Source organism: Caenorhabditis remanei, chromosome X (genome assembly GCF_010183535.1).
Source record: "Caenorhabditis remanei strain PX506 chromosome X, whole genome shotgun sequence".
Classification (NCBI taxonomy): domain Eukaryota; kingdom Metazoa; phylum Nematoda; class Chromadorea; order Rhabditida; family Rhabditidae; genus Caenorhabditis; species Caenorhabditis remanei.
The window spans coordinates 7,688,297-7,715,572 of NC_071333.1; the positions used below are offsets into that span (position 1 = coordinate 7,688,297).

Sequence of the window (27,276 nt, forward strand, 5' to 3'; positions counted from 1 at the left end):
GTCATCACAAATGCCAAATGTTTTAATTCCGTTGTTTTATGAGGACTCGCACGCAGTGGTGAAAGACTTTGTCATGAATACAGTGTGGCTGGGTGTCATCATAGTTCCAAAGATTATCAAGTATTTGAAATTTGTTTTGATATTTGTTGCCATTTGTATTCTGACTATTCTTTTGGTAATACGGGTCAGAGTTAAGGGTTCCGTGTCGGTAGTGTGAATTTGCTGTCACTTCCCAAGAAGAAGCATTTATTACTGTGTACAATAAAAACTTGATTCACGTTACGAATTATTTCCGTTCGCAGCTACTAGTTCTTGTTTAAGAAGAATACAAGGAGGCATGGGGATATATTTAAGCTGGAGTGGATTTTCTTCCGGCGACGTACTTCTTGATATTTGGATGGTTGAAGATACGGTTGATGAGAGCCTGAAAATATAATAATGGAAATGTCAACGATCAAAAGTCAGTGAGTACCAAGATGTGTGGATAGGCGTCAAGAGCGTCTGGACTTCCGTAATCGATGACTTTCGAAAAGCTCTCAGCAGCGAAGACGTCGACCCAGGTCTCACGGTCACCGAGAAGCAATCCATTGTTTCCATTTTCCAACAAGAACTTCTCAATAAGAGGAGCATACTTTTCAATATCCGGGAGAACCTTCTCCTTGAAGAATTGTTCCTTGTTAGCTTGGATCATTCCAAGAAGAACTCTTGAGAATTTTCCCATCCCCTCGGAACTCATGAATTCCTGGATGACCTCAGCAATCATGTCCAAACGGGCACAGTCAACTGCATTGGTTCCGGCGCGGTCTAAAATACGAAAAAGTTGCAAGTCACTGTTCGTTTTTTACCCTCATTTAAGGATGATTAGCTGGAAAACTTACGGAACTGATGTCCGAGATAACGAGCGATGGCTGTAGTTTGGCTAATTTTCACACCGTCGACTTCGAGAACCGGAACTTGTCCGAGCGGCATTTCTGTAAAAAGACGTCACCATTCGTTTCCATTTGTATCGGCGAAGCGTGGCTAATTTTTCTGGAGACGAAAACATTTAATCTGCCTCCTGTCTTCTTTGATCATTAGGAATAAAGATGTGAAAAGACAATCTAGTCACGGAATATTCATGTTTGGTGATTCATATTTCGAAAACTCAAGGTGGAATTAAATTAACCTGGTTTATAAGAAGCCCACTGCTCCATTCCAAAACGCTCATCCTCAAACTTCTCATCTGCCAGATGGAAGAGAAGACGGATTACTTCTCCGCGTCCACGGACATCAAAGTAGTAAAATTTGAAATGAGGCATTTTTCCTGTAAAATAAGTTTTTGAGAAAATAAATAAACTTGGTCTGAAACCAAATAGCAAGAACAAAAGACTGGAGTACGCAAACGTATTTCAAACTTTGCACACAACGACTCAGCAGAAATTTATAGCATTGACATAGTGATAAGGAAATCGCTATTCAATTCCGACAAAAATGATGATAATGCAAAACTTTATGTTGGCATTTCTGTTTCTTACTTAGAGTCGGAAATTCTAGAAGTAATAGATGGAAAAAAGCAAACACGTGAGACGCCGAGTGTGCTACTAAAAAAAGAATGAGCCTTGCCACTGGGCTGGCAAGCACTAAGAATAACGAATCATTGACCACTTTTCTGGCAAAAAAAACAAGAAGACAAAACACATACGCAGTCAAACATTGAAACGGATTTTTCATAAATTATTACTACTGCCCGCGAAGCGCAGTTATGATTGCCCCAAACCAGCAGTGCAGAAAATAAAAACCAAAAACTGTTTATTGTTCTCCAGTTTCCGTTGGTCGTGATCGTTGATAATATGAAAACAAAACAATCCCACTTTTTCTTTTCCCTCTCCACTTTTTTCATTCCTCGTTTGGATCGAAAAAGGGGGAGACTGCAAGAGAGGGGAAGAGGTATGTCAAGAAGTACTTGAAGTCTGAAAAGCAGCGGAACATGTCGAGAATTAGAATCGAAAATTTTCCTTTTTTGATTGATGTTTGTATTGAAGAAGAGAAATCTTGAAAGAAACAGGCTAAGCAACATCATGAACTTTTTCTGTGCCGAAGCTCTAAACGACGTGAATAGAACAACGATAAGAACCAAATCCTGATTCTAATGATCTAAAATCCTGATTCTAATGATTCAAACTACGGGAAAGATTGATTAAAACAACTCTCCAGGAAATTCAGACTCCTCCCCTTTTGTGGATGACAATACACCTTTTTTCTTGGACTTCATTTCATTTCTTCTATTCGGTCCATAATCGAGATAGCCTACCTAGCCGCCCCTCTCCCTGCCGGACGTCCTTACCCGTCCCTCATATTGTGATGATGGTCATCGGTCATTATTCTCGGGTAATTATGTGTCTTCTCCTTAATTCGTTGTAGCTAGTCCGCTAACCCAATAAAAGAAAAGTAGAAGCTAGCGTCCGATTCTGTTTCTCACCTCATTCTCGGTTCATTCAGCTGTAAGAGTGTTGCTTCTTTGCCAGGCACTTTGAAGATCAAAGGACTATTCCTGTTGGCGTTGTGTTGTGTTTCGAGATCAATTGGCTTGCTTTATTATAGCTGACGTTCACTCCACCCACCCCTATTCCCGTTAGCACTTTCGGATTTCACTTTGGAGGAGAGACACGTGAAAAAAGTATATCTTCAGTTTATTTTCAAAATATCTGGTCATGTCGCATTCGTTTTGTTCAAGACGCACTATGTCTCAATTGAGTTTCCGAGGATTTCATTTTGAAAAGCACTACAGTACATACGGAAGATCTTGTCCGTTATGACCTTTATACATCTACTCAAGAAAGTTCTCATTTTCTATCTCATTTTAGTCTATGGAATCGGACAGTTATTCTGAACACTCGTGCTGATTTCCTTTTTAATGTTTTTGTTTCAGTGATCAGGAACATTTGAAGTCAAGATACCGTTCGTAGATATCAAATCACTCATTATCGCTACGACTTTCCGAACACATTCAGTTTAGAACAATGTAGTACGAATTTCATTTTAATCCATTTCTTCCAACACATATTTCATTGGAAAACTAATTTTTAGTCCATGAAATTTTATATTCATTTATCTATACCCGCGTTCAATGAAATACTGTCATTCTATCATTTTGAGCTCAAAATATTAAATTCATTTTTTTTAGTATAAAACAAAAGATCTCAATTTACCCAATGCTCGGTTTAATGATATTGAGTCATAAAATTCTAAAAGTTTACAGGTATCAATCAAAATGCATTCACATCTACTATCCCTGGCACTCATCTCATCTTTCATTGTGATAGCCAATCAATGTGCAGCAACTGACAGTTCTACTTCCCCTACGAGTGAGTTCTTGTTTTTAGAGAAACTGACACACTTCCCTTCCTTTTTTCAGCCACGACTGTTGCCACAACAACAGCTGTAACGACAACCCCCCCAACAACCGTTGTTACCACAGGTAAACATTTTCCCGAAACCATAAGTATACTACGTGTTCATCAGTTGTTACGTTTTTCCGCAATCGACAAAATTTCGATTTGCATCTAAAGCCTTCCATATTCATTAAGAAGTGGGGAGAAGAATGGAAAGTGGGAGAACTTCCTTATGTGGAGACGAATGCGTTTTTGTGAAGTTATAGGTCAACAGTCATTTTATAATTTTAATTTCAGATTGTACGACTTGTACAGCTGACCTAATAGGAATTGTTACTGGAAACGATGGAGATAATGTATGTTTCAGAAGTTTACTGAAATAAAAAACATTCAAAATTACAGACACCCACATCGACGATAGGTGTTGATGCTAATAATTGTGCTACAATCACTTACGTCTGTGAAAGAAATCCTGTGGTTGCCACAGATGTCGTTCTTATTACTGTGAGTGAATTTCAGAAATCACTGAAAACTAATTCTCATAGTTTCTTTTCAGTACTACAGTGACAGTCAAAATCCAACGGATGTTGGTACTGCAGATGGGCTCGGAACCGCTAACGTTCAGTTGACATGCGTTGACGGACATTGGGAAAATGGAGGAATTGAGATCAACGATATTGAGTGTCAAATCATCGAATAGTCTTTATCGGCATTAGGTATCAAATCAACTGCTCAACCATATCATTTGTCATTGAAACGACGGTATTTTGATTCGATGATATGTATTGATAACATTCTTCATAACTTTAACACTGCTATTACTAATAATAATAATAATAATAATATTAATAATAATAACGAACATAATTAGACCTTTAATGAAGATTTCTGGGTGAAACGTTATTTTTTCCAAAGATAGAAGTTTTAAGTACTTCATTCATATCTTCTCTCTATCTGGTTCATTATTTATTCAATGTTATTCGGTGGTTGTTGTACATTTCGGTTTCAGCACAAATGCATCCACTTTTCACTCTTCTTTTAACTTTCACTTTTCTGTTGAAAATCGCTGATACATGTGTTGCGACGTCTCCAGGTGGTACAGCAACAACAACTGCTGCCCCTACAGGTTTGTATTTATTATTTCAGTTTTTTAGTTCATACGTCGGCCTGTTTCAGGTTGCCAATCTTGTCTACTGTCAGCTACTGAAATTATAAATATCAGTGAAGGAACCAAAGATTTCACTAGTGACACTATCGATAATTCTGGCACCTGTGCTGTTAGAACCTCAGTTTGCGACGGATTTTCTGCAGATTCCGGAGTGTTGATTACTGTAAAACTAGGGTATATGTTAAGTATTTTAGTGTTTTATTTTAGTTCAATCGAGATGAAGCAGGACAAAATAATGGAACAGGCACGGTCACCTCTGTTCTGATTTGCAATACAGCAGGACAATGGACAAAAGATGGAATTGTTATCACAGCAATTGAATGCCAATCCACTCCGTAAAATGCTCAGTTTATATTTATTTCTGTTTGTATATTTGATTATGTTAATCTAGCAGGCCAAACGTGCGAAATTATGACTAATAATTTGAGTGTGCTATAGAGTAATAAGTGCTAAAAATTAAATATTTACAAATTGTAATAAGATGGTGCTAAACTGAGTTTTCATTTCCTATATTATTTGGAGATAAATGTTTCACTCGTTTCTGTTCCGAACATTGTGTGTCTTCAATTTTTAAAACTTTATTCTGTTTTTAGAGGGGACAAATAAGACAGTTATTCAAATCCTGATTTACTTTTGTCAAAACGACACACGAGATACGATCAGATGATAGTTATGTTATTCATCCAAAATACTCTCCCAGCTGCTTCACTGGGTTGCATCAAACGCGGAGAATTCTGAAAAGCATCTATAATTTTGTCTGAGATCAGTTGCTCTATCTCAGGCTGTTACCTCTTTAAACTTGACTGCATTAGATTTTGGGGGTTCCTCATCTCTTACACTTTCCATCTCCACCACTTCCTCACGGATTTCTCTTTCACTTGTTTTTGATTTTTCTTTTGTTTCTTCTTCCGGTTGTCTTTGCAAAAAAGAACGAGATGTTCCATTTTTTCCGTTCTCACAAGCACACATGCATTGCCCATTAACGACAGCCCCTGTAACGGTTTCTATTGTTTTTTTGATCTTCTGTTCAAAACCTTATTTACCAGGAGTATCGAATGTCAACTGTGCCGGGTTAACTTGCTCTTGAATCTTTGATGAAGAAGAAGAAGAAGAACTTGGTTCCTCGTCAATACTACTGCTCATCTCAATGACCATCGCTGGCATTTGTGGACTGTTGGACTTGACACATTGCAGGATTCCGGATTGAACATCATTGTCATATTGTTCGCGAACGCCACACAAACAGGCACGGAGACGGGATTTGTCATGCATCCGACAGACACTTTGTTGACGGACACTAAATTAAAAAAGTGTTTACGTTTTCATTATATTTTTGGAGTAATACTTCTGGATGCATCCTCGCAGAGCATAATCCCTATTGTAAATCAATTGAACGTATTCTGAGTTCATGTCGAGTGCTTGACGATAACATGTTATTTCATCTTCATCCAGCATACAAGCCGATGTGATATTATTTTTAGTTGGGTCAGAAGCCCGACTTATTCTAGAAATCCCGCTTCCAAAAACTCGAAGTGCTGTATTCTGAAAGAACCGAAAACGAAATTCGATCCGGTTAAAGAACTGAAAAACATACACGCGTTCCGCAAACGCCAAGAGAATCTAAGCTTGGTCGAGTGATCGATAATTCAGGTAGTCCCCACAATCGGTCGGCAAGATCGAATTGATAAATTGCGCGCGCGTAGGCAGCATCTTCTGGATAATTAAAATTACGGTGATTTTTGAACAGCAAATCAAAAGATCAAAAAGATCGGAAAGGTATAAACGCTCACCGTCCAGAAGGCTAGGGCCGAAGAAATTTCTTTTAGGAACGAATGGGGATCGAACAAAACATTGATCCAGGGCACTTCGGAATTTCATAGAATTTTCAGTGAAATATTTCAGCAAGCTATTGTACTTGACCATTGGGGGAGGTGTTGCTCTGCGAGTCTCTCCATCATTCGAAGTTGATTCTTGAGTTGCTGTTACATGAGTTGCAGAAACCGACGCATCAAAACATTCATCGAAGATTTTTCGTTCTGTATGACAAGAAGGTCTTCTGACGCAAGCTTTGAATGCATTTTCTTTATATTGAAGAATCTGTTCAGTGTATTCAGCAGCAGATTTGGCACATTGCTGAAGGAGATCAGCACAATAAAATTGGCATGACACCTAAATTATGTTAAAATTTTGGAATTATTCAAAAAGAAAGAAACTAACCAGAGGAGCAACGACAAGGAAAAACAGTAGCTTCATTCGAAATGACAGACTTGGTACACTTCGGATATTTGAATAGTCACGAAGTGTATACAAAAGTAGTATTAGTATGAAATCTTCCCTTTTTTTCCACACCCCTCTTCAGAATCCAGTTTTATAGAGTGCACTTTTACTAGAAGAGGTCGTTTTAAATAAACAGTGTTGACGTGGAAAATTCTGAATTGTCTGATTCATTTGAATCATCTCAGCGTGACATTACTTGAAAATTTCATTTTTGCAATAAGAAAGTAACAAAGAGAACAATGGTTAAAAATAGAAACATGAATATAAGAGAGTTCAATGTTCACGGTCATCTAACAACATTTGGAGTCGTTTTTGTAATGAGTGGAGTTGTCATCAAGGTTCACGTTTCCTTCGCGGTTTAAAAATGGGACGTCGTATTGACCACCTTGTTCTGTGGAGATTACCTGGAAGGATAAGGATTACAAGGTTTTGAAGAAGGGGAAATCGGTTCGAAAATCAATTAGTAAGAACAGATAGACCCTATCAATCAATTTAAAAAAAAATGAACGTTTCTTAACTCACCGTGTTTGCTAAGAATTTGAACGCCTCTTCGATGCCAACACTTTCTTTTGCCGATGTTCGGAAAGATCCTACGAATCCATTGTTTGTTTCCAAGTCATACAGTTTGTCGTCACCAAGTTGATTCTCAATGTCACACTGCAAATAAATGTAATGATTTCATGGTATCCTAAAATAGTAAACACCTTGTTTGCAAGAAGAATTGCTGGAACTGGTGAGCCATCAGCCAGCGTGACTTTTTGATCCAAATCAGTCTTCCAGCGAAGAGCACCTTCGATAGTTCGTTCTCTGGTGGAGTCCAACACAATTATGGCAGCATGCGCATCTTTGTAGTAAACACGTGTCATGACACCATACCTATCTTGTCCTGGAAATTAATTTGATGTAATTTTAGCAAACTAATCGGATTTCCATATTTAAAACGTTTGTTGCAAGAATTTGAAAAATGTTTGGTAGTCACTTGGTTGTCTTTTTTGAGTTCTTTTTTCTGAGTTTCCCGCGAGAAACATCAAGTTCACTGCGTTATTGTTAGCTTTCACAAATTATTGTGCCACCATTTCTCACTTCTTGAACACACGGTGATCTTTGCGAGATGTGGGTAAAACTTTTGAACGACACAGGTCGAGGTGCGAAACACACAAAGTTATGCGCGGCGTCAGTTTTTCCGCCCCTACTCTTTTCTTCTACTTCTTTCTTCTTACCCTCTGGTATACAAAACGTTTTGGCACAAATACACAGAGACACGCACAAGTATTCAAGCCGCGTGCGCTTGCCACCTTCATCTTGCGGACCGGATTCCGCAACGTCGGCAACCTCTCATCCTTGCGTTGCGGTACTTACTTTTAGTATAATACATGAGCAGCTAAAGGAGGAGACGCAAAAAAACTGTGTGGAAAATTTGAGGTTGAAGGGGGAATGGGGGAAAAGAGCAAATTGCACACACAAACACTACGAGATCTTTTCCGTTGTCTAGCACACTGTGCAAGAGGTTACCGGAACGTGTCAGACCCAGTTTAACCCTCTCTGCCAACCTCAAAAAACTTTTTTCTGGATTTGCTTGCACTTTCAGAATATTTTTAGACTGAACCAGTGTACGTCCTTTTAATTTACAGTACCTCACAGCACTTATTATATCAGAAAATATAATTATTTCCTACTTTCCAGAATTGCAATACTATTGTCTTGACTAATTTCTAGAGTGTTCAGCACAACAATTTAGTTTCAGTGAATGGAAAAATCAGCTCACATACCAGGATTAGACCAGTTTACTATTTAAGCGAAAGCAATTTGATAAGGTATGACGTTGAGTTAAACTAGGCTCTTAACAACATATTCAACAAAGTGTGTTTTCGATTTACCAAGAAGATTCTCACTTAATTCCAAAACTGTAAAATTCGAAGAATCACGTCATCCTCCCTTTCAAAAACTCATCCGGTTCGATTCTCAATTTAGTGTATAGCTTCCCCGAAATTGGGGTGGAAGAAGGGTCAAAAACAAATTCGACACAAAAGGTGTTGAGAAAAATACAATAGATTCCCTCCCGTCCCGTTTTCCGCCACGCCATACATGAGCAAGCAATTTTTATTCGATCGGGTTCCTCACACTTTCGATTTTCAACATTTTTTAGATATTGTTCTCGGAAAAATATAAGTTAAATCTTAAGGATTTTGTGCCTCCACTCTATTTGAAATTATTCAACAACAGTATGCCGTTCGCCGTTTGCCTGTTTCTTTTAACGATTCAACAATAGCATTAGAGCCTAAAAGCCCACCCGGCTGGTGAAAACCAGAAACGTTCTTGTGATAGCGCCGCCGTCTTCTGAGCAGCTCCTCTCCGATAGATCCCTCCCTCAAATTTCCTCCTGCATACATGCGTGGCAACTTACACAGCCGCCACTGGTAAACAATGTGTGCGCATCATCAAGGCGCTTGGCATACAAACAGGCGCGGAACGACGCGCGGTTGAAAAAGACAGAAAGGTCGCTTATCAAAATCTCCCCCCTGGTGAAATTTTTTTCTGTCTCTTTCCATGAGCATGGTTATTTGCATTTGAGTTAAAAGACAGCCGCCTTGATTTTCGTCTTTTGTCTCGTTCCCTCTCTCTCTATCTTCCCTCTGTGATTTCCAAATTTCAAGTGGTTACCGCCCATTTGCCATTGGCCCTACTAGTTTTTTCGGTACATGTCGTGTTCTTCTTTTACACTTCTTGAACATTTTGACATTGATAATGTTAACAGAGAGGGGGCAGGATAGTCTAAAGGTTGAGTTTAGCAGATTGAGCCCACCCACTCCGCAAATGAGTTTTATTCATTCATTCGGTAATTTTCTAGAGTGAACCTAGAGGTTTATCAGTTTTACTTCTCGTTCGCTTAAACGTTTTCTATTTTTCTTATAATTTTGCGTGAATATCCAAACTTATCTTCTTCTGATTTATCTTTTCCATTCTACTCCTATTCTACTGTATTTTACTGTTTCAAGTTAAAAATATTTGTTTATATTATTGGAATTCAGTTAATAACCAAAAGTTACTGATTCATTATTATAAATAAATTTTTATGTAGCTGATTATTTTACATTAATGCTCTCATTTCATGCACAATTCTAAAACTAGCACGAAAAGCTTGCAACAAAAACAACTTGTTTCCGCTCGCTACTTTTTTTTTTGAAATAAGAAGTCGATCTATTTCCCTATCGATTCTTGTTTCCGAATATGGAAGTGCAAGATGACTGGGAGGGGTGTTGTGTTGTGTTGCATATTTGTGTTGATCTATCTCTCGCCTACTGTGTTTGCTCGACGAGCTCGCCCTCCCACCTCCTCTCACCTTGGCGGCTCTCGCCCTTTTCTCACTATTATTTTCATCAAAGAAACTGACTCCGTTTGCCTAATTATGCACTTGTATATTGTTTGAACCTACTGAATTATTTCAAAAGTCATTTTTTCTCAATTCTTCCAGCGTGGGAAACCTCCTTGAGACAACATCTAGTTCTATTAGTTGCCACCAATAGAAAATAAGATCCTGTAATATGAGCGCCCGCTCGGCATATTTGTGCCAAATACAAGTAAGTTGGAACAAACAATTCAATAAATTACTGGCATTTTCTTCAAGATTTGCAATGGGTTTCTAATAGCAGCTGGTTTGCTAGCCGTCGGCTTGGCGGGAAGTCAGTTCTCGAAAGTTGGTCTGGATAACTACCGAGACATTGATTTTCGGTTACTCAACTTTATCCATGTGGTGACAGGATGTATAGGATTCTATTCGTTATGGAGGAATCACGGGAGTATTGTGACAAAATCGCTCTATTTGGTTTCATTCACGATAGGATTTGCTACTGCTGTTTTTTACGGGTTCACCACATATCGAGTAAGTCAAAGTTGTTTAGATTAAAACTTTTTGAAAACATTAAATAATTAAAATGGTATTTTTACAGGTAGTGAAAGCTGGTGAAAATCTGAATTCTCTTCAGTCCGCCGCCGGTTTCAACGAAGAGTTCCAATCCGAGAACAGCAATTATGCAGGAAGAATTGTTATTTCTTCTCTGATGATTGGTGGGATATTATGCTCAGCATTGATGAAAATGTTTTATTTGCAGCTGCCGGAGCCGTTGCTTCTTTGTTTTCACTTTTCGCCATCTTCCTTCTCAGCAAAATCATCGTTGTCACTATTCCAGTGTATCCATTGCAATCGGTATTATTTATCACACTAACCCTGCACCTAACCTTGTTTTTTTCTAACTAGATCTCGATGATTCAGAGAGAACAAGAACTGGCGATGAGCAGTGCAAAAAAGACGTTGGCATCAATTGGACTTATCAAGTTTATCCTTTGTTTCGGAATTCTCGGACTTTGCGTTTTCATTGAATACGAGCATGAGAACGTGAGTTTTCTTCATTCAAAATTTTTGAACTAATTCAGAAATTTCAGGTTGCTGGACAAGACAAGTACATCAAAATCGGACTTGACCACATTTCTGCTATGCTTGCTATTGTCAGTGGCGCTATGGATATCTGGGCTACAAGAGGAAAGAACCAACAAAATTTGAACTTGAAGGTGAGATCATATAGTGTATATATCTTGATCATTCACCTTTTTGCGCATATTAACCTGATATATTTGTACAGGTTGCTCTCGCGGTTGCTGTCGTCGCAGCCACATGGTGTCTCAAGACAGTTGATAACAACGCAATGCCGTTCTACAAGAACGACCTAAAGTTTTATTACCAGGGTCGTGAGGTCGGAGGTAAGAGATACATACGTAAGAGACACGCAAAAGATATTGAAATATGATATGTGTATGTTTTCAATTTCCAAAAATATTTGGTCACAGTGTACACTTATGAGCTCACTACTGACGATACATCAGACAAATAAGCTTCAGATCCATCAATCACATCCACTGATGCACCAAGATATATTTTGGTTGTGGCCCACGGAGTGCTATTGGGATGCTTCGGAATTGCATTCTTCTTGTGTACATTGTCTGCAGTCATAGTTGGAACATACCTTCAACTTGACTTCCACTCAATGCATACTGAAGTTAACAAAAGCATCAAAATTCAAACTGGGTACTGAATAACAAAAGGAAACCACAAACATTAGAAAAAAATTACAGAGTTCTGAATATTCTCCACGTCTTCTGGGGAGCTTGTATGCTTGCATTATGTATTCTTGGTCTGTTGGACACTTGGTGGAGAGGAGAATTCTTGGGAGCTGATTTACTTTGGGTTTCAATTCTATTCATGACAACTGGATTGATGACTTCAAACAACTACAGGTAAAAAAAATTCTGAATTTTGATAACTTCGATCCCTCCAATATGAATGGCCAAATCATATATGTTTCAGTGTGATGATCACTACCAAGTTCATACTCTCTGTTGTCTGCCTTGGAATCTCGGTTGAAAAAATGTGCGCCTCTGCCAATCTGATCTACCAAATGGCTGCCTACCCTGCCTACAGAAATGGAAACGAAAGAACTTTTGTCGCTCAAATCATCCTTTATTCCATTCAAGCTGGTGTAAGTTTTCAGAATTCAACAATGAATATCCATATCATAAGGATATCTATTCCAGATCTATCTACTAGAAGCGTTGACTTCTCTAGCCGGTTCCTATCTCTATGGAACTGAACTCCGCAAACAACCAAATTTAACTTATCGTCATTCAAATGGAGTGCATGGATTGTTTTCGCTAGGAACACTCTTTTATGCTGTCGTCATTACTGGAACCTACATTGTGTTCGAGCTAGGAAAATGGAGATATAATGAAGTTCCAATTGAAGTTCCATTCTTCAGACTCGGAAATGGACCACTTGCTGGAGCAGTTTTTATTGTACAGGTAACTAAATAAAATGAGTTTGACAGTGAATCTAACAAAATATTTTAGTTTCTCTGTATTCCATTCCCAAGTCTCTTGGCATCTGCATCAATCCTCAACATCATTATCGCCTCGATATCTTTGTTCACCGTATCTTCCGCAATAACCAATGTTTACTATCTGGTAAGATAACTGAAATCTTGAAACGCATTGCCCTGATTGAAAACCTGTTACAGCAACGGTACTTGCAAGCGTCTGACCTTCTGCCAACCACTGAAACTCAGCAAACAATATATCAAGTTGCTATCATTCTCGCCGCCGGAGCAGCTCTCGCGTGTGTCATATGCACTGTTTGCGCAATTATTTGCTCGCTAAGGTTTGAATATTCATCTTCATTTATATGAATTCACGTTACGTGTGGAACGGGAGTTGGGGGGAACATTATGCTGTTGCACCTCCTGTTTCAAATTCTCAAAATCAGAAAAAACAGATTTGAACCTCAAATTCAGATCCTCTTACATTCTCCATCATCGGTCTACCTCACCAGATAGCACCGTTGTTGCTCCACTTGGAGAAGAGCAATTCGGAAGTGGTACTCTACGAGTTGGAACTCATATGAGGACACCTTCACGACATATGCATCCACAACAAAGCCCGGTAACACTATGATCTTACAAGAGCTTATAGAAACAAGATGATTCCAGGCCGGAGGAGCCGTTCAACCAATGGAAGAACAATCCGTATACTGGAGTGCTGACGAGAATCCGTTCTACTATCATACATCAAAACGATTCTATGGAAAACCTTATCAAATTGAGTCTGGGTAAGTGGTTGCAGAGAACGTGCAGAGTTGCTTAATTTTGAGAGAAGTGACTTTGATGGCCTCTTACCTTGTTGACAGTGGCAGGCTGATAAAGTTTTCCAACTTTCTCAAGAAATAAATTCACAGAAATCACAAAAATTGTTTAAAAAAAACAAATCAAGGAGGTGCGACAGCTTTCAAAACCATACAGATTGCAGTTCTTTTTCATAATCTTTTGATTTCCAGATTTTACGGTTACGCACTAGCTGGAAGTGGAAGTGGACAACCCGGACAAAGTCCATCAGGCGATCCAAACCGAAGGGTACAATCATCGGCGTCACAAACACAAATTGGACATGTCTTCAACAACTGATAACTTTACTCTCTAATTTTTCATTCTATACTGTTTTTATTTTTCAACTCAAAACTTCACTAGAAACTGTTAGTCGCCTACAAATTGCCTCCTCCACACCGCTTCATACCCGTTTTCCTTTCCTCTTCTTTCTCTCCCGCGCCCGAAACCGAAAAGTGCTCACTTCCCAACTCAACTTTCAATCGTTCAAGTTTGACCCATTTTCTTGTACTAGAAAAGCATAATATAGGAGAATGGTGCTCACTTGTCAGCTCAATTTCTGAAACTGCGTCAAAACAAAAACACCCTGAAAAGTTCCAATACTCTCTTTTAAAGTAACATGACTTGTATGCCTAATCCGTTAATTTGCACCATCACACACTTTAATAGAAGCAACACAAAATCAAAAAACTGAAAACAAGCAAAACTTTTGTGTGTAAATATTTGAAACAACACGTATTTTTACCAAGTAATTTGTTAAAATAAAGAAATTCTTTTCGCTCACCTGAAATATCCCAGATTTGAAGATGAACAACTGTGTTCTCGTCGACAGGTAGGATTTTGAGTGCAAAGTCAACACCAATCTGAATGAGAAAAGCTAAATACTTGTTAGTAAACAGACATACTATCAAACAAATCTATTGTTTCCGAATACAACGTAAGAAATAATCAATCAGATGGAATATTAACTTACTGTAGTTTTATAGTTTGATGAAAATACATTGTGCACAAATCTTCTGATGATAGAAGTTTTTCCAACACCTGGATCTCCAATTACAAGGACTTTGTAATTGATTTTGTCATTATTCGTGAGAGCAGCCATCTTGACTTTTTAAGGACGTTTCTAGCCTGAAAATATTCAAAATCTGAATGGAATAACACAATAACACGAGGTGAAAGTGAATCACATGAAGTATAACCATTAGAAAACAATTCCAACTTTTGAGACAAGCTCATCAACTGAGTAATGAATGAATAAATCTTACTTTAGCAAATCGAGAAATCCTCACGAATGAGAATCTTATCTAATTACAGAATAAGGGCGGGTAAAATCCAAACAAACAACGTTACAAAGTACTGACCAGTCTATTGTTATTAGTCTATCTATCTTATCTACAATTAGAGCGTACATTGTGCCTGTACAATCACATCATCACCCATGTTGTTTGTTGTGCAGCATTGGTCAAGTCACTCACAACTCAATTAATCAATAATACTGTTTCTAGTCATAAACTACAAACTTCAAGAGTTTGTTATTACTTGACACCAAGTTCTTAACAAAATAACACGTAGGTGTAAAAGGTATTCAATGATTATATTAACAACGAAAAGTTGCACTTTTATCTAAAATTATATCGAACTACCGCCGGTTCCGATTCGCACCATGCACGACGGCGGATTGATTTTCGCGACATGGACTCGCAACCCTATCACGGACAAAAGCGGGAAAACCAAGAAAATGAACTGATTGTGAAGTATCAGTTTAAGTCGCGTAGTGTGATAACACACAGTCAGTTCATTTTGTCTTTTTATTTGATTTTTCATATGAAATGATTTTTAGTGTTCTGAGAAGTGTTGCAATTTTTCAAAAGTAGAGCTGTAGATTTTCAGGGAATTTTATTCAGACATGGCGTTTTCGATAATCAATGAACACACTTCTCAAACATTAAATTCTGCGAGTACTCATCATTATAAAATATTAGTGTTTCAAAGGGTTTCGTGAAAATTAAGTTTGAAGCCGAGAATATACATATAATATTAGGAAGAGAACTTGAACTCCCAACTCAGAAAAGTTTGTTCTTTGTCCTTCACGTGATCAGTTTCTTATCATTATATTCGTTCAATCAAATCTTTGCATTAATGACCTTTTGTATCACAACCATTTATTGAGTCAAGAAAACCTTCGTTCCGTTGAATGTTTTTCCCACTGCGTCTTACCATCAAATCTAATTTAGATAACTATAATTTTGTTCTTTCCTTGCCCTGATTTTGTTTCCTATTCACCTCAGTCGTTTAATATTTCAGTTTCATATGGATCCTCCCAATTTACAAGCAAAACTAAAAGGAATAGATGCATTCTGTGGGGAACGTTACTGGGTAAACTGGTTATATTACTATTTGTTCTAATACACAGCTTACAGGACCCTGAAATATGGAATGCAACAACAGTACCCATTCTGACTCAATGTTACCAGCATACCACTTTGGTCTGGTTTCCTACTGCAATAGTTTTCCTGCTTGCTCCTATTCTTACAGCTCAAATCTTCTATCGCCGTCCAACCCCTATCCCATGGACCAGGCGGATTCAGTTCAAAGTTGGTCTCTCCTGTATTCTAATAGCGGATTCGCTCTCTTTATTTACCGTGGCTATCTATGAAACACTGTTCCAAGGATTCCCATATGCAGTCGACTTTGTTTATCCACTGACTTTGTGTTTAGCAATGGTGAGTATTTTGGTTCATTGATCTACCTTAACTCCAGATAATTTCAGATTGTTTTAACAGCTCTGATTGTCTCTTGTCGCAACTATGGAATTGTTACATCCGGAGGCCTATTTATCAGTTGGCTTGTCTTCACACTGTCAGCTATACCTGAACTCCTCTACTGGATTCAACAAATGGTGGCACCTGCTCAGCCATGGAATTGGTTGGACTACCCGAGATGTATTGCTTTTTTGGTTTGGTTCATATGCTGTGCATTGGAAACGTATCTCCACTGTTATGCTGACCATTCACCAGAAGGATACAAGTATTTGAACACCGCTCGTAACCCAAGTCCTGAAATGACGTCGTCTTTTTTGAACCGTATTACCATGTGGTGGTTCAATTCTTTGTGTAGTCTAGGAGTGAGGAAACCATTGGAAGTCTCTGATTTGTATTCTCTCAACGAAGCTGACACTTCCAACTTGCTAGTGCCCAAATGGTATAACTTGTGGGACAAGCAGAACAAAAGTGAGTTGTTTTTTCATCTTTCAAGTAAGATATACGTAGTATTTTCAGAAATTGAGGAGATCAAAAACCGTCGCCAAGCTAATTTGAACGCTGCCCAGACATCTCGGCGTCGCACATCTTCAAATGATAGTACTCCACTGCTTCATGATCAAACAGCTGATGACTATGGATCTTTGCCAACCAGTCACACTGAACAGTTAATGCCCTCCATTATCTGGACACTGTTTTTGATGTTCAAATGGGATGTTATCACAGCGATGGTTGTCAAGTTCCTCTCAGACGTTCTACTTTTCGTCAATCCTCTGCTTCTGAAATCATTGATCCGATTTACTGAACAACTTGAACGTCCGATGTGGCAAGGAATCGTGCTTTCTTTTACAATGTTCATCTCGGCTGAACTATCATCCATCCTTCTTTCTCATTATTTCTATCTGATGTACAGAGTTGGAACAAGAGTTCAAACATGTCTTACTGCGGCTGTATACCGGAAAACTCTCCGCCTGTCAAACGCTGCTCGTCGGGAGAAAACTGTGGGAGAAATAGTAAATTTGATGGCTATTGACATTGACCGCTTCCAACAAATTACACCACAAACCATGCAGTATTGGTCGAACCCGTTCCAAATTGGATTAGCACTTTTCCTTCTATTCCAACAACTTGGAGTTTCAGTATTCAGTGGTGTTGCTGTAATGGTTTTGCTGTTCCCGATCAATTTTGTGATCACTATGATTATTCGAAAATGGCAGATTTCTCAAATGTATTACAAAGATGAAAGAACAAAGATGGTTAATGAAGTGCTCAACGGAATCAAAGTGATCAAGCTGTATGCCTGGGAACCACCTATGGAGAAAGTGATTGAAGATTTGAGAGAAAAGGAATTGGGACTCATCAAGAAAGCCGCATTCTTGAGAACGTTCTCGGATATGCTCAACTGTGCCTCACCTTTCCTTGTCGCTCTTTCAACGTTTGCTACCTTTATCTTCATTGATCCAAAGAATGTGCTCACTCCAGAAATAGCATTTGTGTCACTCACCCTTTTTAACCAATTGCGATCACCAATGTCCCAAGTGGCTGAACTCATCACTCAAACAGTCCAAGTAATTGTTTCCAACAAGAGACTGAAGGAATTCTTAATGTCAGAAGAGCTCAGTGAAGATGCTATTGACCATAGAGGACGTGATAGTAAGTGTCAAATAGAATAAAAAATAATGATAATTTTAATTGAACAATTTCAGACAACGATGTAATCAACGTCAAAGATGCAACACTCTCATGGGAATCTGCAGATCAAAACCCTGTACCCAGTCTCATGAATATCAACTTCTCTGTGAAACGTGGTCAGCTTGTCACAATTGTCGGAAGAGTGGGGGCTGGGAAAACTTCGATGCTCCAAGCATTGATGGGAGAAATGGAGAAACTGAGCGGATCCATCGCGCTACACGGACGACTATGCTATGTTCCTCAACAACCATGGATGCAAAATAACACACTTCGTCAGAATATCACGTTTGGAAAACAGTTTGACGAGTACTTCTACACTCGTGTGTTGGATGCATGTGCACTTTATCGTGATCTTCAAATTCTCCCACTCGGCGACAGTACAGAAATCGGAGAAAAAGGAATCAACTTATCCGGTGGACAGAAAGCGCGTATTTCATTGGCTCGTGCAGTATATCAAAACCATGATATCTATTTACTCGATGACCCAATGAGTGCTGTTGATGCTCATGTTGGAAGTCAACTTTTTAATTCTGTGATTGGGCCAGAAGGAATGTTACGCAACAAAACTCGTATTTTGGTAACCAATGAGCTATCCTGTTTGGAAAAGTCAGACCTCATCATGGTGATGAATGATGGAAAAATAGAATACGAAGGGAAATATCATGAATTAATGCAACAAGGAGCTTTTGAGCAACTTCTGATTGAATGTGAGCAAGAAGAAAGGGAAAGACGTGAAGCAGAACAATCAGACGAAGAGGATGACAATTCTGAACCTGGAGGAAGTAAGTGTTTTGTATAGACATATCTCGAAAAACAATTCATTTTCAGTCATGATCGAAGGAGATTCCGATTTTGAGTACGAAGACGATTTGATGGCTTCTCCTATCATAGATCACGTCCTTGGTACCAGTCACATGTCGACCGTGTCTGGCATAATCAATCGACGCAGAATAAGTACTTCGAATGCAAAACAACGACGACGTCCTTCCACTACCAAATCATACAGCGCATCGATCGTCTCGGCTTCTACAAACACTCGTCAACTCACTGGAGCTGAGAGAGTGGAAACTGGAAGAGTAAAGATGGATACTTATTACAATTACTTTGGAGCAATGGGAATTTCTATTGCAATAATTTTCGTATTGGGAATGACAACTAGCACAGTTGTTTCAATGGGAAGAAACTTGTGGCTTACGGATTGGTCAAATGATAATGCTGCTCGTTCTGGTACAAACTCAACTGGAAAAACAATTGGTGTTCGCCTCGGTGTCTATGCTGGACTCGGATTCTCCGAGAGTAAGTTTCGAAGTAATTTTGATACAGAATTAACATAGGCTTTCAGTTATTCTTCTTTTCATCGGAATGCTTTCCTTGTTGTATGGTGGAGTTGCTGCTTCTCGAAACCTTCATGCTCCACTTATGCGCAGTTTGTTCCGTGTTCCAATGTCTTTTTACGATACTACTCCGTTTGGAAGAATTTTGAACCGTATCGGAAAAGATATTGAGACAGTTGATGTACTTTTGCCATTTAACGTACAATTCTTTGCTCAATGTTTGCTGCAAGTTATCTCTACTCTGATCATTATTATGATTTCAACTCCAGTTTTTGGAATTGTCATCATCCCATTATCCATTATGTATCTCATGGTTATGAGATACTACATTGCAACTTCTCGTCAGCTGAAACGTTTGGAATCAATCACCAGATCTCCAATCTACAGTCATTTGTCTGAATCGATCCAAGGATCGGCAACAATCCGCGCTTATCATTTGGTCGACAGATTCTGTAAACTATCCGAGACTAAAGTTGATGCACATGTTCAATGTCGCTACCTGAACTACGTTGCAAACCGTTGGTTGTCAGTACGTCTAGAGTTTATTGGAAACTGTATCGTTCTATTCTCCGCTCTATTTGCTGCACTCACCAGATCAACCACAACTTCTGGAGTCATCGGATTATCAGTATCATATGCTCTGAACATCACGACAGTTCTCAATTTTGCAGTCCGTCAAATTACAAAACTTGAAACAAACATTGTATCTGTAGAACGTGTGAAAGAGTATGCTGAAACTGAAACGGAGGCTGAATGGAAATCTGAACCAGGAAAGGAACCACCACAAAATTGGCCATCTGAAGGACGAATTGTGATGAACAACTATTCCGCTCGTTACCGTGCAGGGCTAAACCTGGTAGTAAAACAACTTAACGTGGAGATCAAACCACACGAGAAAGTTGGAATAGTCGGTCGCACAGGTGCAGGAAAGTCTTCGGTCACACTTTCTCTCTTCCGTATTATTGAAGCGGCAGAGGGTCAAATCATAGTCGATGGTATCAACTTAGCTGAAATTGGGCTGCATGATCTGAGATCCAATCTGACTATCATTCCACAAGACCCAGTACTTTTCTCGGGTAGTTTGAGGTTCAACTTGGATCCGTTTCACCATTATTCGGATGATGATATATGGAAGAGTCTAGAGCAGGCTAATCTCAAAGAATTTGCAACTGGACATCACGATAAACTTGACTACATGATTACCGAAGGAGGTGACAACATCAGGTAAATCCTTGATAACATTTGTTCAATTAATTCAGTTTTTTGCAGTGTGGGTCAACGTCAATTGGTTTGTTTGGCTCGTGCCCTCCTTCGAAAAACTCGTGTTCTTATTCTGGATGAGGCAACTGCTGCAGTTGACGTTTCTACAGATTCTCTTATTCAGAAAACTATTCGAGAAGAATTTGCGAACTCTACAGTTCTTACCATAGCCCATCGTCTCAATACTATCATGGACTATGACAGGTGGGATCACTAATTTTTGAAGTAATAAGCTAACTTTTTGTTAAGAATCATCGTGCTGAATGATGGTAAAGTAGGAGAATTCGACAGTCCACAAAAACTACTGTCTAATCGCAATTCCGAGTTCTATTCTATGGCAAGACGAGCGGGACTAGTCTAAAATTGATATGATAACATAATTTTTATTCAGTTCTTGACAATAAGCCTATTAATTTGTTATTTTTATCTATTTTCTCATTTCCCATGTATGATTTTCCCTTTCACAACTTTCTCTTCCACCAATAATCATATCACCAACTTTTACCTTTTTTCAATCATCACTAATTGTTTTTCTCTTTTCTATCGTTGATGAATTTATTAATTAGATCTACATCATTTTGTAGTTTTTCAAAGTACATTTACAAGTTAATAAAATACACGTAACATTCAAGTACAACTGCAGTCTTATCCATTCTTTTCTTCATTCTTCATCTTCGTCTCGATATTCTCGTTCTCTACTCTCTGGAAACTCCACCATTGGCATTTCCTCCGGTAGTTTGACTGATTTGGACACCCAATAACAGATTCCAGCAAAAAGAATTGCAAATATTTGGAAGAAACTGTTCACTCCATGGAACATTTTTGAGAATTTGTCGTTGTCATACAACACACAGTTTCCGCGTTCTGGAAATACTAGTTCACCGTACCAGAATACTTAAAATAATCAAAAACTTACCGTTCGGACACTGTCGGTTCCAAAGAATGCAACATAGGTCGATAAAGAATCCATATATTACCGGCGCGGGGATGAATCCGAATAAGTTTGTTATGAACGATGCCAAACTCAAAGCAATAACTTTTTCTTCATCAAATACACTTCTCAGCACAATCATCATTGTGACCATAAAGAATAGGTTTCCGATGAAGAGTCCAATCATCATAACAGCCAAATACGCAAAAAAAATGTCACATTCGGGATGCACAAGTCCTTTCTCCACCGAATTTCCATAGACACATTGACAGTTGGACCACTGAATAGTTAAATATGGTATATGGGTAGTGTCACACAGCAATAACTTACTGTATTTGAGAACACATCATAATCCGTGCATCCGGCGTGACAAGGAGAATAGAAATTTTGTCCATTCATACTGACTCCATCAAATTTGAGTATAGTTTCACAGTTGCAATATTCCAAGCACTGTTGTTCACGTTCTTGGTGGTGATAGAAATGCCATCTACAAATAATGGAAAAATATTTCAGAAAAAAAATTGAGAAACCATACCTGTCAGCGTAATCCACATACGACAGTCCCTCCACTTTTGGCTGTGAGCATCCGAGATTCATACCAATAATATAACTGACAAGAATGACAACCCATGATCCAAGCAAACAGATAATTGAAGATCGAGGAGCAATATTGTAACGAGAAAGAATCCATCCTCCCAATGCAGTTGAAACAGCAATTGCTCCCACTGATATAATTCCGGAGTAGATGTCAGCCATACTTGCTGATCGACCATATTGAGTTTCTATGAATTTTGGAAGATAAGTTTGATAGCCACCAATCAAGTATGATCCAAACATCCAAGCAATGACCATGGTTATGTAAACTTTGTTGGATAACAGTTTCTTTAGTACCATTGGGAATTCCCGGAGAAATAGCTCCACATTTTCTTTGAAGGTTAATCTGTCTTCAGGGCTAACTTGTGGTCGTGAGAGTCCCAACATAAGATGGAATGAATCAGGATGCTTATATGTTCTAGGAAAGAAGAAGAACGGCAATGCAAGAAAAAGATACGCAGATCCACAAAGCAAGAACCCAAGCCACCATGCTCCAATCCAATGCTCATCATGTGTACCAATGTGATCGGGTGCTGGAAAAACAAACAGTTTTTGAAAAACTCTAGTCAAAAAGGTTGCTTTTCTCACCATCCCCAAGTGTTGTGTAAACTCCATTGAGAATAGAAGAGAGCAGAAATCCAAGTGCAGGTCCGAATGCGTACATTGAAGTAAGAAGACCGAGAAGAAATGGTGATTCTCTCTTTTGCTTGACATTACTGTCAATATAGACGTACGCAATTGTGTTGAAAGGTGCCGCAAAGATCCCAGCAAAAAGTTGACCGAAAGCCAGAATGATGAATGCGTTCTGAAAATTATAAAGTCATGAGCTTCTGTTAAATTCAAATAATAATTACTTACTGTGTGCTCATTGTGCTCTCTCCAACAATCTTCACCTTGTGATGAGATTTCTCTCATACTGTTGACATCGCATCTCATTTCCATTGCATACGCTTCCTGTAAACTTGATAATCGGGCCCATATCATTTACCAACTAATTGCACGATTATTACTTTAAGACTTGCAACTACAATTTTCGAGACCTCCACTATTATTAGTCACCTCCAAACAATTATTTTTTAACACTCACCTTTTTTTGCAATAATTGCTCTTGTGTGTAATCAGCGGTTCCATAGAACAAGACCGGAAGTGCTAGCATAAACATAGACAGAGAACTCAATATTACTCCTGTAAACAGATTTTTAACTTCTCTTGGTTTCATTTTTTAATTTCTATGTTACCAATTCCTGTAATCCTTGGCAGATGGTAGTGAGATCCGATGTACCCGATAAGAAGAATAGCCATTGTGTGTCCGATATCGTACAAGGACAATAGCCACCCAGATTTTTCCGACGAAAATCCAAATCGCTTTTCCAGTGTTGTTAGCATTCCGACCACATAACCCAAGTATGTGCCTTGAACAGCAATTACCAGAACCATCAAAAGTACAAATATGTTAATGGTGAATTTGTACTTTTTACCGGGTAACGGTGTTCGTTCCGTCATTTCTGAAAAAAAAAACAGTAATAGTAAAAAGAGGTATAAACGAGGGAAAAATATGAAAAAAAAATATGCAGAAGAGTGCGAATACAAGAATGGCACAGTCAGTATTTGTGTATGCTTGATAAGAGCGGTGAAGAACAAGAAGATGGAGAGAAAAAAAGCAGCCAAAAAGTGACTCATCACGCAAAAAAAATTATTTGACACAGACCGCCGGACAGAAAGAGGTGAGGCATGAAGGGAGAGGGTAAACAGGGATAGATGCCAATACCTTTTCCTATTTACCTACGACGTTTTTTGTTTTGTTATCGTTTGAGGTTCGAATTCGGCTGAATGAAAAGCAACGTAAGAAGTTTGGTTGGAAGAAAAATCGATTTTCGGAAAAAATAAGTTGGGAAAGATAAGAATTAAAAAATTGATGGATGTTCCCGAGACATATCAATTTCAAAAATTGAAACACTGAGTTTTTATGCAATGCAACTTTCTTTCATCGAAAAACCATATGGTTCTCAGTAAAATTGAAGCACTCAACTTAACAAACAAACATCTTATTTTTAATAGACTGTTCTTACGAGCCCTATTTTCAAACGTCGGTTCAAATATACTCAACACACCAATAGTTTTGAAATAGTATCATTCGATGCGTACAAGTTGAAAGTTGAAAGATGAAACCAAAAGACGGATAGTGAATCGCCTTGAAGAAAAATTGGAGAAGTAATTCTGTTGAATTGGCGGAGGGCCATCGGAGACATAAACACCATAATGGTGACTGTCGCCTTTTGAGAGAAATATCTCTGGAGTTACTGGAGACGGAGACATCAAGTGTCCTTCATCGGGAAGAATGCATTACTCTGTACTACTGAACAGTGTCTTGTTTCATTTGCTAGTGATGGAGGACTCGGTTGCGAAATTTATTTTCAGGAGTGGTGTTTGTGTTATGAAATTTGCATTTTTAAATAGTTCCCGAAAAAAGTAAAGTGCAGTAACAAATGATGATTCGTTGGATTTTGTGAAAAATTGCTATAGGGAAGACATTGTTCAGAAATTACCACAGAAAACTCTTTTAACAAGACCGGGCAAGTTTAACTTCACTGAAATGCCAGTTTTCCTCATAATTTCTTCAAGCACCCTTCTTATTTGTGTTTAAATCTTTCAGTTATGATCCAATGCACAAAAGCAAAAGATCAAGCCACGTTCATGTTGCGTGAATGTTAAAACAATGCTATCTGATGTCGGAAAGCCGTTTTTCCGCACAATTTCACTTTTTCCCTTCCTTTCTAAGAAGCGAAACTTTCTTACGTCTTTTTTCATAGCGTTTCGTTGCCGAATGGGGAAGTTCAGATGAAAATGTGACGGGCACGGGGGACACACGACGATATGAGATCGGTATCTAGGTATTCCACATGCAAGCATTGAAAGAATTAGAAAAGAAGAGAAGCTTCACGCGCTTTCCCGCTCTTTCTTCAGACACTTTGCAACCAATTTCCTTCTTTTCTGGATACCTTTTTCTATGGTTATTTAGTTTGTGACGGGGTTTCATAATATGTGGAGCAACGGTTCAATATCAGTAAGTTTCTGATTTTTCATTTTTCAACTACACTGAAGTTAAACATGGTGTTCATCCAAATTTCGACATATTTTTAATTTCTCCCAGCTTGATTCCCATTTTTTCCTCATTCAAAACACATTCACTGTACTTTTCGAAAGTTTCTTCCTATATATTTTATTTTCAGATTTCTACATTTATCCGTCGCTACCGTACCTCTGTATCTTTATGCACCCTTGTCATTATTCTATTTCTTGTCAACGTCTCCATCCATTCCAAAAACCAAGAAGACTTACTTTTAGCACAGGTAAGATTAAATTGCCATGTATCAAAATCCATTGCATTCCTATCCAGTACCCATCGGGCCGGACTAGTGACGTCGATCATAAATCGTATCGGTCGACGAACAGACTTTTTTAGAATGTCTACAGTTTATCGCTATTTTTGAATCAGTTTCCGAACAATCTCATGGAACATGAAAATAGAGATCTTTTTTATTTATTACAGAATAAAAATGCGGAACCAGATTTTTCGATAACAGAAGAGCTACGTATGCTGAGATTAGCATTTCTCAAATGGAGAACATGCATGAGAGAAATTCTGGATGATCATCAGCTTTCACTAGATGATATGGATCCACAAGATCCGCAGTTTAGTTACTTGCAATGGTTGGTCAGTCAAGCCGATAAAAAGCGAAAAGAATCTGAGGAGGATACTAGCGAAAATTTTGATCATGTGAGTCAAATGTTATTGTTACTGGTATAAGCCATTTTTAAACATTCCAGCTCTGGCACAAATTGGGTTCATATGCAGATAAATGTCGTTCCAAAACAGATTTATGGCATATGGAACCTGAAACAGTCGTTGGAACTGCTCTAAAGTTTTTTATGCCCTCACCTTCGGTAATTGTTCTTTATATAACTGAGTTTCATGACATTTTCATTCTTTTCAGGACACTTCAGCTACGTTTGTTCGTGTCGGAATCGGAGCGAATGTTTCTATTGAGCGGTATTTCAAAAAACGGTTGTCTCCGGTATGGACTTTTTCTTTTAAGTCATATCAAGCATTTTGGTTGTTCAGGAGTCTGAATTTTATGGTGCCGACCCTGTTTTTCTGGAAAACTCACAAATTTATTCACCAATAGGGATATTCTTCCCGTTCGCAGTTGGTAATGAGACAGGATTGAAACAAGCAACATTGAAGTACTCCACAGGTTTCCTTCCCATGACTTTCAGAAAAAAACTGTGTCTAATATTTCAGAAAGAGTATCTTCCAAATTTGTGAATCACATTGGAATCGATATATTTTTCCAAAATCTCATCAGAAAAGATATCATCGACTACTTGATATTTGAAGGAGACGGTGGAGAATATGATATGATGTCTCATTTAGCAAAAGGTGGAACACTTGAAAAAGCTGGAATCACTGTGTGTCAAATTAACATTGAGGTAAAGATGAAAACATGTTATCATTAAAACCGATGACATTTTCAGTATCATCTTCCAAAGGAGATGAAAGATCCGAGGAAAGAAATATTCCGGAAACACATTATTCAATTTATTAGGTATGTTTTACTAGTCGTTCTTCGCACTATTCTTTCTCTTTTTCCAGAGATCGAAAATACACACTACTTTCTGTGACAAACATGGGTAACTTACGAGTCTTCTGGGTAAACACGTCTTCACTGGAATGTGCAAGGAGGTATCTGGAGCGATTATTTTCAAATGATGTTGAATTGGTTTGAAACCTTTTGAACAGGCTTGTATTAAAAAAACAATTAATTTATTTGCCTTAATTAACAAAGAGAAAACACTAAATAAATATTTTACTATCCAGTTCTGTTGAAAACATGAACAATTGAGAACCCGGATTATGGGCGAGAGTAGAAAGTTAAATTGAAACAAAATTGTTACATTGATTTGGGTTTGAATTTGTAAAGATCTAAGTTTTAAGACGCACTCTCTGACTCGTTCGATCACCCATGTTCACCCGAAAAAAGTCGACCATCTCCGATTTGCCAATCCTTTTGATCAAAGATAGTACCAAGTGTTCTTAGCAAATTGGGGTACTTTTTGGCCAGGTCCGTCACCTGGGTACCTAGAAAAATCAAAAAATCGATATTTTTCGAAAATTTTTCCTGAAG

At 38.4% G+C, this 27,276-nt stretch overlaps 10 protein-coding genes across 10 annotated transcripts; 5 read left to right on the plus strand and 5 right to left on the minus strand.

Annotated features, from left to right (window-relative positions):
* Positions 1–349: 349 nt before the first annotated feature.
* GCK72_023471 (uncharacterized protein) lies at positions 350–1,298 on the minus strand (the record flags this gene model as incomplete). Its single annotated transcript, XM_003102538.2, has 4 exons — positions 350–424; positions 473–804; positions 879–971; positions 1,166–1,298. 4 exons carry the CDS (start codon positions 1,296–1,298, stop codon positions 350–352), a joined length of 633 nt encoding a protein of 210 aa, XP_003102586.1.
* Positions 1,299–3,250: 1,952 nt separating this feature from the next.
* Positions 3,251–4,071, plus strand: GCK72_023472 (uncharacterized protein; the record flags this gene model as incomplete). Its single annotated transcript, XM_003102635.2, has 5 exons — positions 3,251–3,344; positions 3,395–3,457; positions 3,669–3,727; positions 3,774–3,875; positions 3,928–4,071. The coding sequence occupies 5 exons, from the start codon at positions 3,251–3,253 to the stop codon at positions 4,069–4,071; spliced, it is 462 nt and encodes a 153-aa protein (XP_003102683.2).
* A 314-nt stretch (positions 4,072–4,385) lies between these two features.
* On the plus strand, positions 4,386–4,878 carry GCK72_023473 (uncharacterized protein; the record flags this gene model as incomplete). The annotated part of the gene is made up of 3 exons (XM_003102577.2): positions 4,386–4,497; positions 4,548–4,702; positions 4,747–4,878. The coding sequence occupies 3 exons, from the start codon at positions 4,386–4,388 to the stop codon at positions 4,876–4,878; spliced, it is 399 nt and encodes a 132-aa protein (XP_003102625.2).
* Positions 4,879–5,198: 320 nt separating this feature from the next.
* On the minus strand, positions 5,199–6,792 carry GCK72_023474 (uncharacterized protein; the record flags this gene model as incomplete). The annotated part of the gene is made up of 7 exons (XM_003102572.2): positions 5,199–5,273; positions 5,329–5,531; positions 5,583–5,836; positions 5,885–6,081; positions 6,134–6,252; positions 6,330–6,708; positions 6,757–6,792. 7 exons carry the CDS (start codon positions 6,790–6,792, stop codon positions 5,199–5,201), a joined length of 1,263 nt encoding a protein of 420 aa, XP_003102620.2.
* A 314-nt stretch (positions 6,793–7,106) lies between these two features.
* Positions 7,107–7,682, minus strand: GCK72_023475 (uncharacterized protein; the record flags this gene model as incomplete). The annotated part of the gene is made up of 3 exons (XM_003102600.2): positions 7,107–7,220; positions 7,339–7,473; positions 7,521–7,682. 3 exons carry the CDS (start codon positions 7,680–7,682, stop codon positions 7,107–7,109), a joined length of 411 nt encoding a protein of 136 aa, XP_003102648.2.
* Positions 7,683–10,358: 2,676 nt separating this feature from the next.
* GCK72_023476 (uncharacterized protein) lies at positions 10,359–13,820 on the plus strand (the record flags this gene model as incomplete). Its single annotated transcript, XM_003102564.2, has 16 exons — positions 10,359–10,394; positions 10,442–10,696; positions 10,764–10,881; positions 10,926–11,020; positions 11,087–11,209; positions 11,257–11,382; positions 11,454–11,571; positions 11,710–11,896; positions 11,944–12,105; positions 12,176–12,347; positions 12,403–12,666; positions 12,715–12,828; positions 12,882–13,021; positions 13,155–13,302; positions 13,350–13,468; positions 13,694–13,820. The coding sequence occupies 16 exons, from the start codon at positions 10,359–10,361 to the stop codon at positions 13,818–13,820; spliced, it is 2,304 nt and encodes a 767-aa protein (XP_003102612.1).
* On the minus strand, positions 11,666–14,622 carry GCK72_023477 (uncharacterized protein; the record flags this gene model as incomplete). The annotated part of the gene is made up of 4 exons (XM_053735410.1): positions 11,666–11,834; positions 12,562–12,670; positions 14,305–14,383; positions 14,494–14,622. The coding sequence occupies 4 exons, from the start codon at positions 14,620–14,622 to the stop codon at positions 11,666–11,668; spliced, it is 486 nt and encodes a 161-aa protein (XP_053578976.1).
* A 1,208-nt stretch (positions 14,623–15,830) lies between these two features.
* GCK72_023478 (uncharacterized protein) lies at positions 15,831–20,926 on the plus strand (the record flags this gene model as incomplete). Its single annotated transcript, XM_053735411.1, has 9 exons — positions 15,831–15,896; positions 15,941–16,243; positions 16,291–16,750; positions 16,799–17,932; positions 17,986–18,753; positions 18,800–19,267; positions 19,314–20,529; positions 20,575–20,769; positions 20,815–20,926. The coding sequence occupies 9 exons, from the start codon at positions 15,831–15,833 to the stop codon at positions 20,924–20,926; spliced, it is 4,722 nt and encodes a 1,573-aa protein (XP_053578977.1).
* A 300-nt stretch (positions 20,927–21,226) lies between these two features.
* On the minus strand, positions 21,227–23,593 carry GCK72_023479 (uncharacterized protein; the record flags this gene model as incomplete). The annotated part of the gene is made up of 8 exons (XM_003102583.2): positions 21,227–21,429; positions 21,482–21,776; positions 21,827–21,983; positions 22,032–22,623; positions 22,679–22,895; positions 22,949–23,044; positions 23,178–23,275; positions 23,329–23,593. The coding sequence occupies 8 exons, from the start codon at positions 23,591–23,593 to the stop codon at positions 21,227–21,229; spliced, it is 1,923 nt and encodes a 640-aa protein (XP_003102631.2).
* A 1,537-nt stretch (positions 23,594–25,130) lies between these two features.
* On the plus strand, positions 25,131–26,877 carry GCK72_023480 (uncharacterized protein; the record flags this gene model as incomplete). The annotated part of the gene is made up of 9 exons (XM_003102549.2): positions 25,131–25,154; positions 25,321–25,440; positions 25,641–25,868; positions 25,919–26,035; positions 26,086–26,166; positions 26,214–26,346; positions 26,394–26,581; positions 26,627–26,697; positions 26,745–26,877. 9 exons carry the CDS (start codon positions 25,131–25,133, stop codon positions 26,875–26,877), a joined length of 1,095 nt encoding a protein of 364 aa, XP_003102597.2.
* Positions 26,878–27,276: the final 399 nt, after the last annotated feature.